This window comes from Triturus cristatus, chromosome 1_1 (genome assembly GCF_964204655.1).
Source record: "Triturus cristatus chromosome 1_1, aTriCri1.1, whole genome shotgun sequence".
Taxonomy (NCBI): domain Eukaryota; kingdom Metazoa; phylum Chordata; class Amphibia; order Caudata; family Salamandridae; genus Triturus; species Triturus cristatus.
Window position 1 is genome coordinate 1,283,769,309 of NC_140579.1, and position 15,583 is coordinate 1,283,784,891.

The following is a 15,583-nucleotide window of genomic DNA, read 5'->3' on the forward strand; positions in this document are numbered from 1 at the left end:
ATAGCTTTGTGCCAAAAATTGTTTTACATTCTTGCTTTATGTTGTGTTTCTGTGCATTTTCACACTTTTATGTCTCTTCTCAATACCGTTCTTGCACGTGTCACTGGCTATTTTTGACATACACACATTTCTTTCTCACATTGGGTCACATCTTTTTTATGGCATTGGTCTTTTCTCTTCATCTGGCAATGTATTTCTTAGTTTTTTTCTTGTTTTTCGCTTGTTGTCAGTTCTAGAACATGGTTCGTTTTTTAGTACCGTTTTACCACCTTTCTATCATGGCGGCCGTTTCCTGTCCACTTTCTTTGTTAGTGTTTTGATCATGTGAACAAGCGACCACCCGGTTTTTTTTAAAAACTTCTAAACAGGGCATATCCAGTGTTAACGCCATTCACTCTCTCGACCGGGTAATTCTTATCTCGAGGGTTACCGTCTGGAACGCGGTAAGCTGCCATTTCATGTCCGCACTTGTACACTCGTTCCGGATACCTGTGTAGATTTAGCCTTTATTTTGCTCTTTTTTTGCTTTTTTTAGATTACATGCTTGACTTTCAAACTATCAGGTAACTTATTTTTTTGTACACTGCGGTTTTTACACCTCTTGCTCCCGCTTCTCCTCAGTAAACGCTGACTCATTAGTGTTGTCACTTTTTCAGATTTCCGTTGCACTGCCTAGTCCCACAGGTAAATCCTACGGTCTTTTCGGTCTACATTTCAGACATTTGGGTCTTTCGGACCTTTTGTTCACACGCTCACCGGGCACATTCATAGTTATTCTATCAGTCCACAGTAGATGCCAGTAGTTCACTTTTTCGGCTTTTCACTCGTTCACATTTTTCAGTAAAGTGTGGATCATGCTTTTTTCTTTATACTGTTTCCAATCTGGTGGTGGCAACTCTTCTATTTAACTCTACTATATAGCACTGAGATTGCAAACCCTTTTGGTGGTCCCACGATTTTGGGCCATGATTCGTAATTTAATTTATGAATATTGTTAACAACAACGTTGTTGCATGTCTGGGACATTCATTTGCATATGTTTTTTCATTACAGTGGCCCCTGAGGAAGGGACTTCCAGTCCCGTAATGCATTGGGCTATTTAAAATTGTTGTGTTAGTCACAAGCATTGCAATCATGTAACCTTGAACAATGTACTTGCCATGAATGGTCATATGTACAGTTATTTTTTTTTTTTGTCCTCATCTTACCAATTAGCTGCTGCAGATCTTACAAAGCCATCATTTTCAAACTGAGCGCCCTTAGGCTTCCTGCAATTGCTTAGGTCGACCCGACCAGCCCCTTTTTGGGGTTTTGGTGTAATCATAGGCCCAAGTGATTATTTCCATAGATATCATAATAGTCTCCGTTCTCGGCCCATGGTCATAAAGGGCTGCCAAATGTTCGTAGATCTATCACTAGTCCCTACAGATTCAAGGCGAGCCATTGCAAGAGAGGAGTTTAGCCATTCTTCAGTTTTAGGAGGGTGGGGATCTTTCCATTTATTCATATTTCCCTACGGGCAAGCAAAATCAGACATAACAACAGCCCTCTGTGTGTCTGTGTTAAGTCTGAGGTGGAAAGACCGTCATTCGCGAAAAACACTAATGAAACATTAACCTCAATGTTAACTTTGAAGATGTTGCACAAATAGTCTCCTACCCCCTTCCAAAGCATGCCTAATTCGGGGCATTCGTAAAAAATGTGATCATTGGCTTTAAATGCCATACATCTGGGGCATTTTGGCACAGGAAGTGGGGCGAACTTAGCAATTCTAGTGGGTGTGTAATAAAGGCGATTGGTGACAAAAAAGTGAGTTTTCTTTAAACTAGCTGGTTTAATGAACTTATACAGTAATTTTAAAGATGGTTCTAAGAGGGCGCCGATGGTAGATTCGAAGGAGGGTTGGTTCCAAGACGATGATTGTGGTGGAATTCCTAAATCAACAGCGTCCAAAAGCTTTTTATACCAGATGGAAATTTCTTTCTTCAGTGGCTGGACAGATTGGAAAAGGATCTCTATATCCCAAACTCCTCTTATGCACCCATTGTCTGCCTCAAACCAGGATTTGAGTTGTAGGAACTTAAACTTTGAGAAACTAGAACCTATCTTGGCTCTTAATTCCCACGGATAGATTCCATTTACATCCCCCAGGTCAGACCATATGGAGATTCCCGCTCTCTTAATGGGACCAGCTAAGCCATCTTGAAGGCAGGGTGGTGTCCCCGGGGAGTCCCATATGGGGGCAAAATTGGAGTAATAGCCAATTTGCCATCTAGTTCTTACTTTAAACCAAGTTTCTAGGGCAGTCTTAAGAACCTTCAAGCACACTCTTTTAAAGAACTTGGGGACCCAAACTTGTACAGGAACCCTTCTACGCCTCCCCCACCCTCGTTTGCTGCCATTTTGCAGAGCAACCTTCCCCATGCAGTTCCAGCTAGTTTAGACAGTAGCATCCATGTAGCTTTAAACTGGAATGCGACTAAATACCAGCTGATATCTGGGAGAGTTAACCCACCTTTAATTAGTCTGCGCCTCAGTTTCTTCCATGACAGCCTTACTCCCTTATCCCCCCAAATGAAACTCCCAATCTTACTTTGAATCTTAGAGATGTTCTGTTGGGGAAAGGTCAGGGGAACTGGGGAAAGGTCAGGGGAACTGTGTTGAACAAATAGGTCAGTTTTGGAAGAATAATCATCTTCACTAGGTTGACCTTCCCATAGATAGTCAGGGGAAGGTTCCTCCACCTTGCAAAGAGACAATCTATTTCCTTGATGATTTTATTCAGGTTAATGAGAGGAATTTTCTTGATCTTTAACAATATTAATGCCCAGATATTTGAACTCTTTGCTAATCGGTCCCCCCCACTGATCGATATTCCGGCACATCACCTCTGTCTTAGAGGAATTGGCCAAGTAACCAGAGATAGAGCCAAAATCCTCCAAGAGGGTTTCAACCCGCTGGATAGTTACTTCTGGGTTGCTAGTGTATAGGATTATATCGTCAGCATATAAAGCTATTTTACATTGATAAAGCTGAGATTTAAAAGGAAGGATTAGATCATCTAGTCTAATGGCCTGTGCCAGTGGCTCTATATACAAGTCAAATAACATAGGCGAGATGGGGCAACCTTGCCTGGTCCCCCTCTGAATATTAAAACTGGAGGTAAGCGTTCCGTTTATCAAGATTTTTGCTGATGCTCCCTGATAACATTTCCTCATGGTTTGTATAAATATGGGGCCAAAGCCCATTGCCTCCAATACCTCCCAGAGATAAACCCAACAGACCCCATCGAAAGCCTTGGCAGCGTCCAAGGCGACCACTGCTAAGGGGTCTGATCTTATTATGGCCAGATCAATATTACCTCTAAGCAGCTGCGTCTGTTCCTGAATATATCGCCCGGTTATGAAGCTTTTCTGATCGATGTTAACCAACTCAGGAACCAGCTTAGCCAATCTCCCTGCCAAAATACCATAAAGATCTTGTAATCAGCATTTAGCAGGGAGATCGGACGGTATGAATCTGCTTTAAGTGGATCCTTTCCAGGTTTTAATATTAAGACAATAGTTGCTTCCTTCCATGAGCTAGGAATTTGGCCTATTACACTGTATGTTGATTGAAACAAGGTTCCTAAAGCTGGGGTCAATTCGTCTGACAAAACTTTGTAAACTTCATTTGGCAAAGCATCTATACCTGATGCTTTATTGTTCTTGGATATCTTAATTTGAGTTTTTATCGCTTCCAGCGTAATAGGAGCTTCCAGAAGGTCTCGGCTAGCTTTGGTTAAAATAGGGAGAGATTTACTGCTCAGCCATGTGTGTATTTGTTCTTTTCAGGGTGCTAAATTCTCTTTATAGAGATCTGAGAATAATGTAAGGAGACAGGTCTGCATATCCTCTACACTAGTAGATTGGTCCCCGTTGTTGTTTATTACTAGCACACTAATATTATTTTTGGAGTGGTCAACTATAGCCTTCCAGGCTAAGAGGGCACCTGCTTTCTCTCCATATTCATAATTTTCCATATTCTTAGTAAGCCATTGTGCCTTGTATTTCTCATCTAATTTCCCCCTGAATTCTTGCCTAGCCCTATCAAGATCGTCCTGAACTTTACCCAACCTTCCTGGGGTCCCCCCGGTTGATAGAATCCTCTCGGCTTCTATCTGCTGGATTTTTTCCTCGATTAATTTTAGCTCCCGTGCTTCAGCTCGATTTTTAGAGCATATGAGGCCGTGGAGCCTACCCCTCAGGTTGCCCTTAAAGGCGTCCCAAACTAATTCTAAAGCTGTTGAACCAATATTTAGGTCAAAAAACTATAAAGAAGATATTTTAATGGCCTGAGTAATTTCAGGGTCTGCTAATTTTGCCCTGTTGAGCGTCCATCTTGTTTGTGTCATATTCATTTTTTTAAATATGAAAATATTGGGGCATGGTCTGAGAGATGACTTGGTAATATGGTGACCTCAGATGTGGTATCCAGGAGATTTCTGTTAGTTAAGATCTAATCAATCCTGGAGAAATGATGGTATTTTTTACTATAAAACGTAAACCCGGGGAGGTCTCCCTTCTTTCTCCTCCAGACGTCGACCAACTCCAAGTCATGCATCAGATTCTTCATGGCACGACGGATTCGGGGGGCCCCTATATAATGCGTCTGATTTGACCTATCTTTTAGGGGATCAAGATGAACATTAAAATCTCCGCCGACAATCATAGGGGGGGTTTCCATGATTAACTTGGGCTGCAACTTAGAAATATAGGTTGGATCATCCACGTTTGTTCCATAAAAAGAGGCGCAGGTTAATTCTGTTCCTCAAGGTCCAGTTGTGCTATGATCCATCTCCCCGTTTGATCAGTCTGTGCCAATTTAATGGAGCAGGTGATCCCCTGCTTGATCAGGATTGCGACTCCCCTACTATTAATCGTTTGTTAGGACGAACAATAACCTTTAATCCAAGGAATACCTGAAAATAATGTGTTGGATTCCCCTGAAGTCAAGTGTGTCTCTTATAAGAGACAAACCTGCGCTACAGAGAGCTCCAAATATTTCAATATCAGTCTTTGCCTCCTTGGACATCCCAGCCCGTTTACGTTCCAAGATAAAACAGATCTTACTATTTTTTATCAAGTCACCTGCCATCGGATTGCAAACCCTTTTGGTGGTCCCACGATTTTGGGCCATGATTCGTAATTTAATTTATGAATATTGTTAACAATGTTGTTGCATGTTGGACATTCATTTGCATGTTTTTTCATTACAGTGGCCCCTGAGGAAGAAACTTCCAGTCCTGAAATGCATTGGGCTATTTAGAATTGTTGTGTTAGTCACAAGCATTTTAATCATGTAACCTTGAACAATGTACTTGCCATGAATGGTCATATGTACAGTTATAAAAGAAATAAGCCATTCCATGTATATAACTTGATGCACTTAATTGGATGCACTTGTTTTTTGATCACTTTACTTGCATTGTACAATAAGAAATATGCTGAACAAAAGCTATTTTCGTTTTGAAGTATCATTCATAAAAAACATATGATTTATTTTATTAAAACTCGAATAGACTGTTAGAACCCACATTGTTTGTGCACGCAGTTGCTCAAGTGAATGTTCGCTTGATTGTGTTTTATTCAGTTATATGTGGGACAGGCAGCCCGCAAATATTGCGTAGCACATTAAAAACATAGGGCCAGATGTAGGTAAATGTGAAATACCGATTTCTTAATAGCGAATTTTACCGATTCGGTATTAAGAAATCGGTATTTCCTATGTAGGTAAAGGTTCGGTAAAAAATACCGAATTCGTAATATTCCTTATTACCGAATCGGTAATTGAGATTCGGTAATAAGGAATACCTACCCAATCATTTCTATGGGCTTGGAGGCCCATAGGACTGAATGTGAAGACATTCACTATTAGCGATTCGGTATTACCGAATCGTTAATAGCGGGAGGCATTTCAAGGGTTCCAGGGTGTCCAAAGGACACCCTGGGGCACCCCTGAAATGTGCATGTGTGCACATGTGGCGCACATACATGCCCCAAGGGCATGGATGTGTGCCACATTAAAAAAAGCAAAAAAGTGCTTTTTGTAAGGAAATTGCTACTTACCACCAACTTGAAGTTGGTGGTAAATAGCGATTCCTTAAGGCTGAGGTGCACTGTTTTCAGTGCTTCCTACATTGCATTTAAGGAATCGGTATTTACCGATTCCTTATCTACATCGCACATGGCTAAATACCGGCCGGTAACGCTGAAATTTACCGAATTTCGCCGTTATCGACCTGTATTTAGCCACCTACATCTGGCCCATAGTCTTTTAAAGTAGACAAACTATTTCATCACCGTCACATTAGTTACAACTATCCAAACATAGGTGTGCACCACACGCTAATTATTTTATCATATTACACATACCTGTGTGCCATGCCTACAACCCACTGCCCTGGCATAGATCAGCCACCCCTCTGCTGGGTGCACTATACCAGTGGTGAAGGAACAGGTGCATGAGCCCTGTACCCCTACAGTGTCTAAGCCAATTCGTAGACATTGTAAGTGCAGTAATGCCATCAAGAGTATATGGTGCTGGGAGTTTGTCATTACGAACTCCACAGTACCATAATGGCTTTACTGAAAACTGAGAAGTTTGGTATCAAACTTCTCGGCACATTAAACCCACACTGATGCCAGTGTGGGATTTAATGCAAAATGCAAACAGAGGGCATCTTAGAGATGCCCCCTGAAAAACGACCTACCACTAGTGTCCAGGCTGAGTGGCTGCTCGCCAGCTGCCACCACCAGACATGTTTCTGGACCCCTGGGTCGAGAGCCTGTGCTCTCGGGGGTCTGAAACAATGCACATCCTGGGACAAAGTGCCAAGCCTCCTCCGCCAGGATGGACCGGGTCCACGAAGGGGAAGCTTCAAAGGCTTGCCGCCTTTGTGAGCTTACCCAGGCCTGTTGCTGCTTTCAGGAACTGGCCCCCACATTGGGCGGGAGAATTGGCAGGAAAAACAAGTGAGGAAGAGAGGTGTGCCCACCTTTGCTAACCCCACCCCTCAGGTGAGGGAGGCGGGGTGAAGCACAACTTTGTCCCTGCCATCTTGCAGATGGGGCAACCCAGCCAACCAGAGTGAGGCATATGCCCCCCTCACACTGAAGGGTGGCATAATAGGGGGTGTACCCACCCCAAGGAAGGGACCCATTGGTCCCAACCTTTTTACTTACCCGTAATGCCCCTAAATCTATTATTTAGGTGCACCCCCGAACCTTGCCTCCTCAGACAGGCAACGACCAAGAAGAAAAGAAGAAGGACCAAACAGCCGTGCCGAAGCTAAGAGGAGGATGACGCCCACTGACTTGGCCCCAGCCCTACCGGTCCATCCCCGCCTTGAACCTGCAGAAGCGAAACTCCGGTGTGTCCTGCATTCAACAAACACAAGAACTCAGAGGACCTGCCTTGCCTTCCAAAGAAAAGACTTTCTCTCCCTTGAACACAGGATTTGTTCACCAACAGACTCCAACTCCGGCAAAATCCCTGAGTCAGCACCAGACGCCCACATCCCGAGTTAGAGTGGCCCAACACCATGAGGAGGGCTCTCCGGTGATCCCGACACGAGATCCAGTGATCCCTGACCTGCCTCAAGCCGACGCCCGCAGTCTCAATCCGGAAGGTCCCCCTAGCCGCAACCAGGGGCTGGTAAGAAGATCCGACCCTAAAAGACACCCCTGCACCCGATGCCACACAGCCTTGGGTGGTCAAACAGACGTGTCTAGTCAACCCCCAGCATCCCAACTTACCTCTCTAAGTGGTGGCCGCTTCCAGAAGACCTTTGTGCCCGAGCCTGCAGTGTGTTTGCAAACTGGAGACTCCCCATTAAAAGTAAGAGGGCACCCAACGACAAACCAGTAGCCTGCCGCCCTAGTGCCACTGAGGGTGTACCTTTGGTGGTATCTGGAACCCCCATTTGCCCAGAGCTTAAGTCCAGGAGCTTGGCTCCCACAACTATGTGGCCTGCTCGGGAGCAGCCACCAACCCGGTGACCCCTATCCCCCATTAGATAACATTGGGCCTCAGCACTCTGCACCCGGCCGCACTAGTACCCTGAGGGTGTGACAAGAGTGCATCCTTGACCCTGGGGGACCCCTGAGTCTAACCCCAGAAACCGAATGCCCAAAACAAAGTACTTACTTTTACCTCTGCCTACCTTTGCGGTTCCACTGAATTCTGTGCACACTATACCTCACTTTGGTATAGTATATACAGAGCCAGCTTCCTACAGTCGGTCTATGGGGTTTTCGGTCTTTTTGCCCACAGAGTGCCATATTCAGATCACCTCCAAGTACCAAATCTCATTCTGATAATTGCCAGAGTAATGCACTCAAAACAGGCAGAGTTACCCTCTGCAATGCCGGTGGTATGTAGACGGATAGTACGTTTAGAGGTTTGCACTCCCATGTCCCTGTAATGGCTGCGAATCTCCCCAGTGGGTCTGTTCATGTTCGTTCTACCATATATGGACATCGATTGTGTAAGAGTATTCCTGTCCCTCTGCTTGTGTGACTAGTCTATATCCTCCTGTATTCAGTGCTTTACATGTTTTACCAAGGAGGTGGGTTTCTTGTAGCAACACCATGTCTTATGGGTGTCTTCTAATAAACTGAAGGGCTATCCCTCTTTCAAACCTGTCACCCAGCCTGTTAATATTTCAGGAGAGGAGCCGGAGAGTGGCTTCCATCTTACCTGGAGGCATAGTTGGCACAGTGATGGGTATATCTTTTAGCGTGTCTGTCGGTATCATGAGGTGTGTCTCGGTGCTTGAGATGCTGTGAGGTGTGTATTACCCTCGGAGTTATCCAGTTCCCTTGAGACTCTTAATTGGAACTGGATAACAGGATTAACTATATCCTGTATTACAGCTACCCCAACTTGTTGTGTTAATACTGTGTTCATCTCTGTTTGAACTACAAAGTATTGCATCCCCCCTCCCTGCCTCCTTGCATGATGGTCCTGAAACTGGCCACCTACCCAACAATGCAGAGTGCCTGTCGTCCCACCTCATTAAACTAAGGGGGTCTAGGACTCCTGGGAACCAGCGCTCCCCCCCCCCCCCCCCCTGTGTCTGGCAGGAACTGAATGGTGCGCTTTACCTCTCCTCCCCCGCCTGAAGGGTGGGGTTGGCAGAGGTGGTCACACCTGGGCTGTTCTAATTTTTCACACCAGTCCTCCTGGCGAAAAGGAGGCGAGGCAGCAAGGGGGCCTGCTCCTGATATCAGGGGAGGCTGGAGGTAGCGTTGCAAAGGCAAGGCCTTTGAAGCTCCCCTTCCACAGATGGCTTTTCCTCCTGGGCGGAGGTGTCCACACCTTCCCAAGGACAGGAAGAGCCTTGTTTCTGGGCCCAGGGAGCGAAGGCTTCCACCCCAGGGGTCAAGAAACTTGTCTTGTGGTGGCAGACTGGTGTTCACCAGTCAGGAACTGTTGGACTTGGCCCTTTTTGCAGGGTCATCCCTGAAATTTTTACCTTCCTCCTGTATTTTTTCTGACCTGTTGTTGGCTGTTCTATGACTCTGGGCACTTTACCACTGCTGATCAGTGATAAAGTGCATATGCTCTCCCTACTGTAAAATGTATATGTTGGTTGGATTCCATGATTGGCTTATTTGGTTTACTGTCAGACCCCAGTAAAGTGCACCAGGGGTGCCCAGGGCTGCTAGTGGGCTTGCATCACTGGTTGTGCCACCCACAGAAGCGGCCTGGTAAAATGTGTCTAAGGTCTGCCATTGCAGAACCTGCATGCAGTCTGGTACTGTCATGCTGACTGGGAAAGTGCCCCCACTTGCTAGTCCCCAATACTTCCCCTAACTTCATATTGGTCACCCCATGGTAGGCCCAAGGGCAGGGTGCATTGTAAGCATAAGGTAGGACAAGCCCTGATGTGTGTGGCATGTCCTAATAGTGAATTACAGCCAATTTTGTTTTTCACTATTGTAAGGCTACCTGTTCTCCATAGGCCAGAATGGGCTGTTAGAATTGTTACATTCTATGATCCTAACAGACCCAGGGAACATGGTAGAAATTTGAGTTTAGTATGCCTGAACTCAGAATAATAAAATACATCTTTTAGTAAAGTTTATTTTAATATTCTGTGTTTGCAAATATCACTTTTAGAAAGCTGGTAGTTGCTTGCCTAACCATTTAAGCCCGCCTCTGCTAGGATGTGTATCTGCTGTCTGGTTTCTGTGAGTGACAGGGCTGGGGAATTCCAGGAGACAGGCTGGGGCAGCCCGGTGGTGAATAGAGAGATTGGCATCCAGATGGGTGGGAGGAGTGCACCTGGACTCTGAATAGGGCTGTTCCGAAAGAGGGAATTCCCCTCACGACCCACATTATTGGTTGGAGGTGACGGGTATAACTGTCCTTTTGGTACACATTCTCATATATCTCCTCTTTCCTCTTTTTATCATGTTAACCCTTGAGGAACAGCATACTCCTTTTTTTGTGTATTGCAGCTTGGGCTCTGTATGCTGGACCTCTCCAAAAGCCCTATAATCCATCTTTGTTTATGATATTAAGCACGGGTTACCCCCGTGGGATTCTCTTTATAGGTTACCAGAGACGCAAATTGCCTCTTCTGGCCCATATTTTAGTGGAAGGTTACCAGTGATGTGAATGGCCTCTCCTGTTATCACCTTTTTTTAATTCTTGCATTATACTTTTTTTGTGCATTTAATCTCGTATACTTTGTATTATAACAATTTTTTTATACATTTGTTTCCGTGTAAATTGCTCCGGATTGTGTATATATACACTCACCATTCCCTACTAATTACCATCAAGTGAGGGCCCTGCACCCCTTTTGACGAACATGTATTTTAGGAACAACCCCTATTAGAACGTTATACCTTATGTAATGTGGGTGTAATACATCTAATTTTGCACTAACAAGTATGGGCTTTATAATTGTTCAACAACTCTAGGGGTTTCTTTACTAAACTTGCGGAACCTTTATGCACATTTTGATAAGGCCGCTGGTTTTGATTCAGTACCTTTCTATAAATTAGATAGGTTAGCGTTCTAGATACTATCATTCTAGATGCTAGTGACGCATTTGACGTCACTTCCGGTATGCCGCACTCATTGGGGGCTGTATATCTTGATGAGAAAGACACCTCCTACCATCACCCGGTACCGACGGCGATGGGTAGGTTGTTAGTACTTCAACACCGTCTTTTTGGGTAAGTAGGGTGCTATCCATCTAAAATCAACTAACAAATCCTTATCTACTTGTGGCAATGCTAGGATTCCCGGTGGTGGGTCCTTCCCTTGGGCAGTGACCGATACTTACTTTACAGCGTTTTGCCTCCAGTTGGATGTAATCACTGACACGCGCCCCCTCGATTCTGGGTTCGCTTGTTCCCTCAATATTATTAGGTTTTCTTACACCCCCTTGTTCAGATTTACAGGTTCCATGGCGGGATACTTTCAACAGGGCCTGCCACAGTATTTAATAAGTTATGAGACACCTTAAATTTCCCCGAGTGTCAATGCACGCCGCTCCTTGCATCTTGTAACATTGTAACCTGGGCGGGCTTTTAATCAATCTACCATTCTGCTGGACATACGTTTGTCACCTACTTTACCTTGTGTGTTGGAATGGTAATTGAAACTTTGGTTGTGTGGTTGCTTTATCTAGGCCACTTTCATACATTTTCCAGGATACTGAACCCGCTGGTGTATTAGCCCGCCGGATACTGTTGAGGCGAGGTTTATAGATTGATTAGGTGAGTCTATATTCCTTGAAGGAGATAATGTTTTATCATGAACTTTGTTCACAAGTTGCACAGTTGGCGACTAGATCACGGAAACAATTTTTAATAAATATAATGTTAAAGGGAACTTCTCCCTTTTAAATAAAAGGGTTTTTCTTTTGAGTAAACCATCAACATGAGAGAGATATTGAATGCTAGCATACCCGGCAATTTATGTATATGCTGTAACCCTTTCTTTTCCAGAACACATCTTAGGGTATCTAACCTGCAGCAATACTTCAAGTGGTAGGTAGTTTTTTCACATATACCACGGTGTGTAGGTAGTTTCACATTATATTCATGGTCCTGATGAATTGCCATAGACCCGGTGGGGCTGTCAAGGCAAGAAACATGTTGACCTATTGGAGTAGAGCACCACTTTGTTCTGATTTATTATGTCAGACAAAACCGCCTCTCCTTTTTCTTTTAATCAGGTAGGAACCAGAGTCAAATAAATTATATTGGTTACCTAACCAGTTTTAACTTTCACTCTTTACACACACCTACACTTTCTAGGCCCCTCACTCACACCTCACTAATTGGTAAGGAACAAAAGATCTCCGCCAAAGAGCCCCTCATTGGGAGCCCGTTGGGTATTGCGGCGCCAACCCAGCAAGGAGAAGGCCCAATGATGAAGCATGACACCTAGCTGGCTGGGTGTGTGAGGGCACTAGTTCCGAAAGAGGGAATTCCCCTCAGGACCCCCATTATTGGCTGGAGGTGACGGGTATAACTGTCCTTTTGGCACGCATTCTCATATATATATCTCTTTCCTCTTTTTATCATGTTAATCCTTGAGGAACAGCATACTCCTTTTTTTGTGTATTGCAGCTTGGGCTCTGTATGCTGGACCTCTCCAAAAGCCCTATAATCCCTCTTTGTTTATGATATTAAGCACGGGTTACCCCCGTGGGGTTCTCTTTATAGGTTACCAGAGACGCAAATTGCCTCTTCTGGCCCATATTTTAGTGGAAGGTTACCAGTGACGTGAATGGCCTCTCCTGTTATCACCTTTTTTTAATTCTTGCATTATACTTTTTTTGTGCATTTAATCTCGTATACTTTGTATTATAACAATTTTTTTATACATTTGTTTCCATGTAAATTGCTCCGGATTGTGTGTATATATACACTCTCCATTCCCTACTAATTACCATCAAGTGAGGGCCCTGCACCCCTTTTGATGAACATGTATTTTAGGAACAACCCCTATTAGAACGTTATAACTTATGTAATGTGGGTGTAATACATCTAATTTTGCACTAATCAGTATGGGCTTTATAATTGTCCAACAACTCTAGGGGTTTCTTTACTAAACTTGCGGAACCTTTATGCACATTTTGATAAGGCCGCTGGTTTTGATTCAGTACTTTTCTATAAATTAGATAGGTTAGCGTTCTAGATACTATCGTTCTAGACGCTAGTGACGCATTTGACGTCACTTCCGGTATGCCGCACTCATTGGGAGCAGTATATCTTGATGAAAAAGACGCCTCCTACCATCACCGGGTACCGACGGCGATGGGTAGGTTGTTAGTACTTCAACACCGTCTTTTTGGGTAAGTAGGGTGCTATTCATCTAAATCAACTGACGAATCCTTATCTACTTGTGGCAATGCTAGGTATCCCGGTGGTGAGCCCGTTGGGTATTGTGGCGCCAACCCAATGAGGAGCAGGCCCAATGATGAAGCATGACACCTAGCTGGCTGGGTGTGTGAGGGCACTAGTTCAGAAAGAGGGAATTCCCCTCAGGACCCACATTATTGGTTGGAGGTGACGGGTATAACTGTCCTTTTGGTACGCATTCTCATATATATCTCTCTCCTCTTTTTATCATGTTAACCCTTGAGGAACAGCATACTCCTTTTTTTTGTGTATTACCACAATGGTGGCTCCACCTCCTGTGGAGCGGCTGATGTCTCTGCCCTGCACCCTGAATAGAAAGTCAGTCATGTCAACAAAGTGCTCAGGAACTGGTTTGGACTGGGCAAAGGTCCCTCTACCCCAGAGGAACAAAGGATTTAGGGGTATAAGTATTTTGGACCCTGCTCCCAAGAAATTAGATCCTGCCTGACAAGAAGAACCTCTGCCTGAGGAGAAGGAACTGGGAAAGCTGTAAGGAGGAGTACTGTCCCTGACCTGGGGGATTGGCCTGCAGTGGTTGCCTTGCTGCTGAAGGAGAGGAGAAAGACTACAAAATACTTTATTTCAACTTGTGCTTAAAAAGATCTCCAAGGGCCTGAGTAGAGCTGGCCTCCTGTTAAGAAGTCCCAGGAACAAAAGGACTTCACCCCCAGCTTCCCCCTGAACTCTGCTGAGTGAGTTCTGCCCCTCCTTGAGTGCTGGAACCAGTTTTGGGGCTCTGGGAGCTGTGCCCGCTGTGGGAAGCTGGCCAAGAAGAAAGAAACCAAAGATCTCCACTTTTTCACGCACAGCCGGCTTAGTGAGAATTTCCGTCGCACCACTCGTTAGCGTGCAGAATTTTATCGCTGAGGAAATCGTCGCAAAGTCTGCTGCCGCTGAGCCCGATCAGCGCTGGGAAAATCGTCGCCCCGCTCGTTAGCGGACCGAATTTGATTGCTACCTGCCCAGATCCCCGCTCCGCCTGTTAGCAGGCAGAATTCTATTGCTGCGAACTTCGTCGCAGAGCCTGCCGCTGCTGTGTGAAATCGTCGCAGAATAAGCCAAGATCTCGCACCGCTCGTTAGCGTGAGTAATTTATCGCTGCGAAAATCGTTGCAGACCCAACCAAGATAACCGCTGGTGAAATTGTCGCCCCGCTCGTTAGCGGGCCGAATTTTGTCGCATTGTGCCTTAGCGAGTAAATTTCTACCGGATAAGCTACACCTTAATATTCAACGCTGAAGTGCCGCTAGGAACTTTTTATTGCATCATAAGGTACTGTGGGTTAAAACGGACCCGAAGGTGAATGATTTTGTCGCTAACCTAAGAACTCTTTCTAAAATCATATTCTTGAACTGTGTATGTCATTTTTGTTGTTATTTGGTCTTGTGCTAAGCCTTTATATAAAAGATCACTATTTTTGATATAAATCTAGTGTGGTGTCCATTTGTGGTGTTGTCACTGGGTTACTGTATTTGGTCACAAATGCTTAACCTATAATCCTCTGAAATAATGGTCTGCTCGCGCCAAGCTACCTAGAGTGTGAGCAGGGGTTATTTTAAGAGGGTAATCCCCTTATCCTGACTAGAGGAGAGGGTCCCTGCTTGTCACAAGTATCTACCTGTGCCAACCAGAGATCCCCAATTCTATCAGGAACCCACAAGTGGTTGGTTTGGTTCAGGGGTCCCCTCTAGAAAGAACCTGTGAGTCAATGGAATAATAAATCTGACACTGGAATCAGTGCAGGTTTACTATTCTGAGATGTTTGATATCAAACATAGCAGGACTCACAACAGCCATTATGGTGCTAGAAAACTCAATGATCGGTTTCCAGACCATATACTCAGGATGGCTTTACTAGGCATTATAATATCTAAGGCTGGCCTTAGATATTATAGGGACCTGTCTGTTCATGCAGATAGGTCCTCATATGTGGTATAGAGCACCCTGACTGAAGGGGCGACTTAACTAGGCCTCATACAGTGCTGGGCAGGCATGGTACACAGGGATGTGTGCCATGCGGACTCTTCACTTTTAGCTGCTCCCAAGCATGCAGGCTGCAAAGGCAGTGGTGCATGTTTGTGGTGAGAGGCCTCTGAGGGCTGCAGCATGTATTATGCCACCCTCAGAGGCCTTCCCCCTGGCTACCATGCCCT

The 15,583-nt window shown here is 44.8% G+C and overlaps 1 protein-coding gene across 1 annotated transcript in view; it reads left to right on the top strand.

Moving 5' to 3' along the window:
• The first annotated feature begins 396 nt into the window (after positions 1-396).
• KCNH6 (potassium voltage-gated channel subfamily H member 6) overlaps positions 397-15,583 on the top strand; it is a 786,325-nt gene continuing 771,138 nt past the window's right edge. The window contains 3 exon segments of the mRNA XM_085652606.1: positions 397-443; positions 536-563; positions 657-684. Coding sequence (XP_085508732.1) covers positions 541-563; positions 657-684 — 51 coding nt within the window. The 5' untranslated portion in view covers positions 397-443; positions 536-540.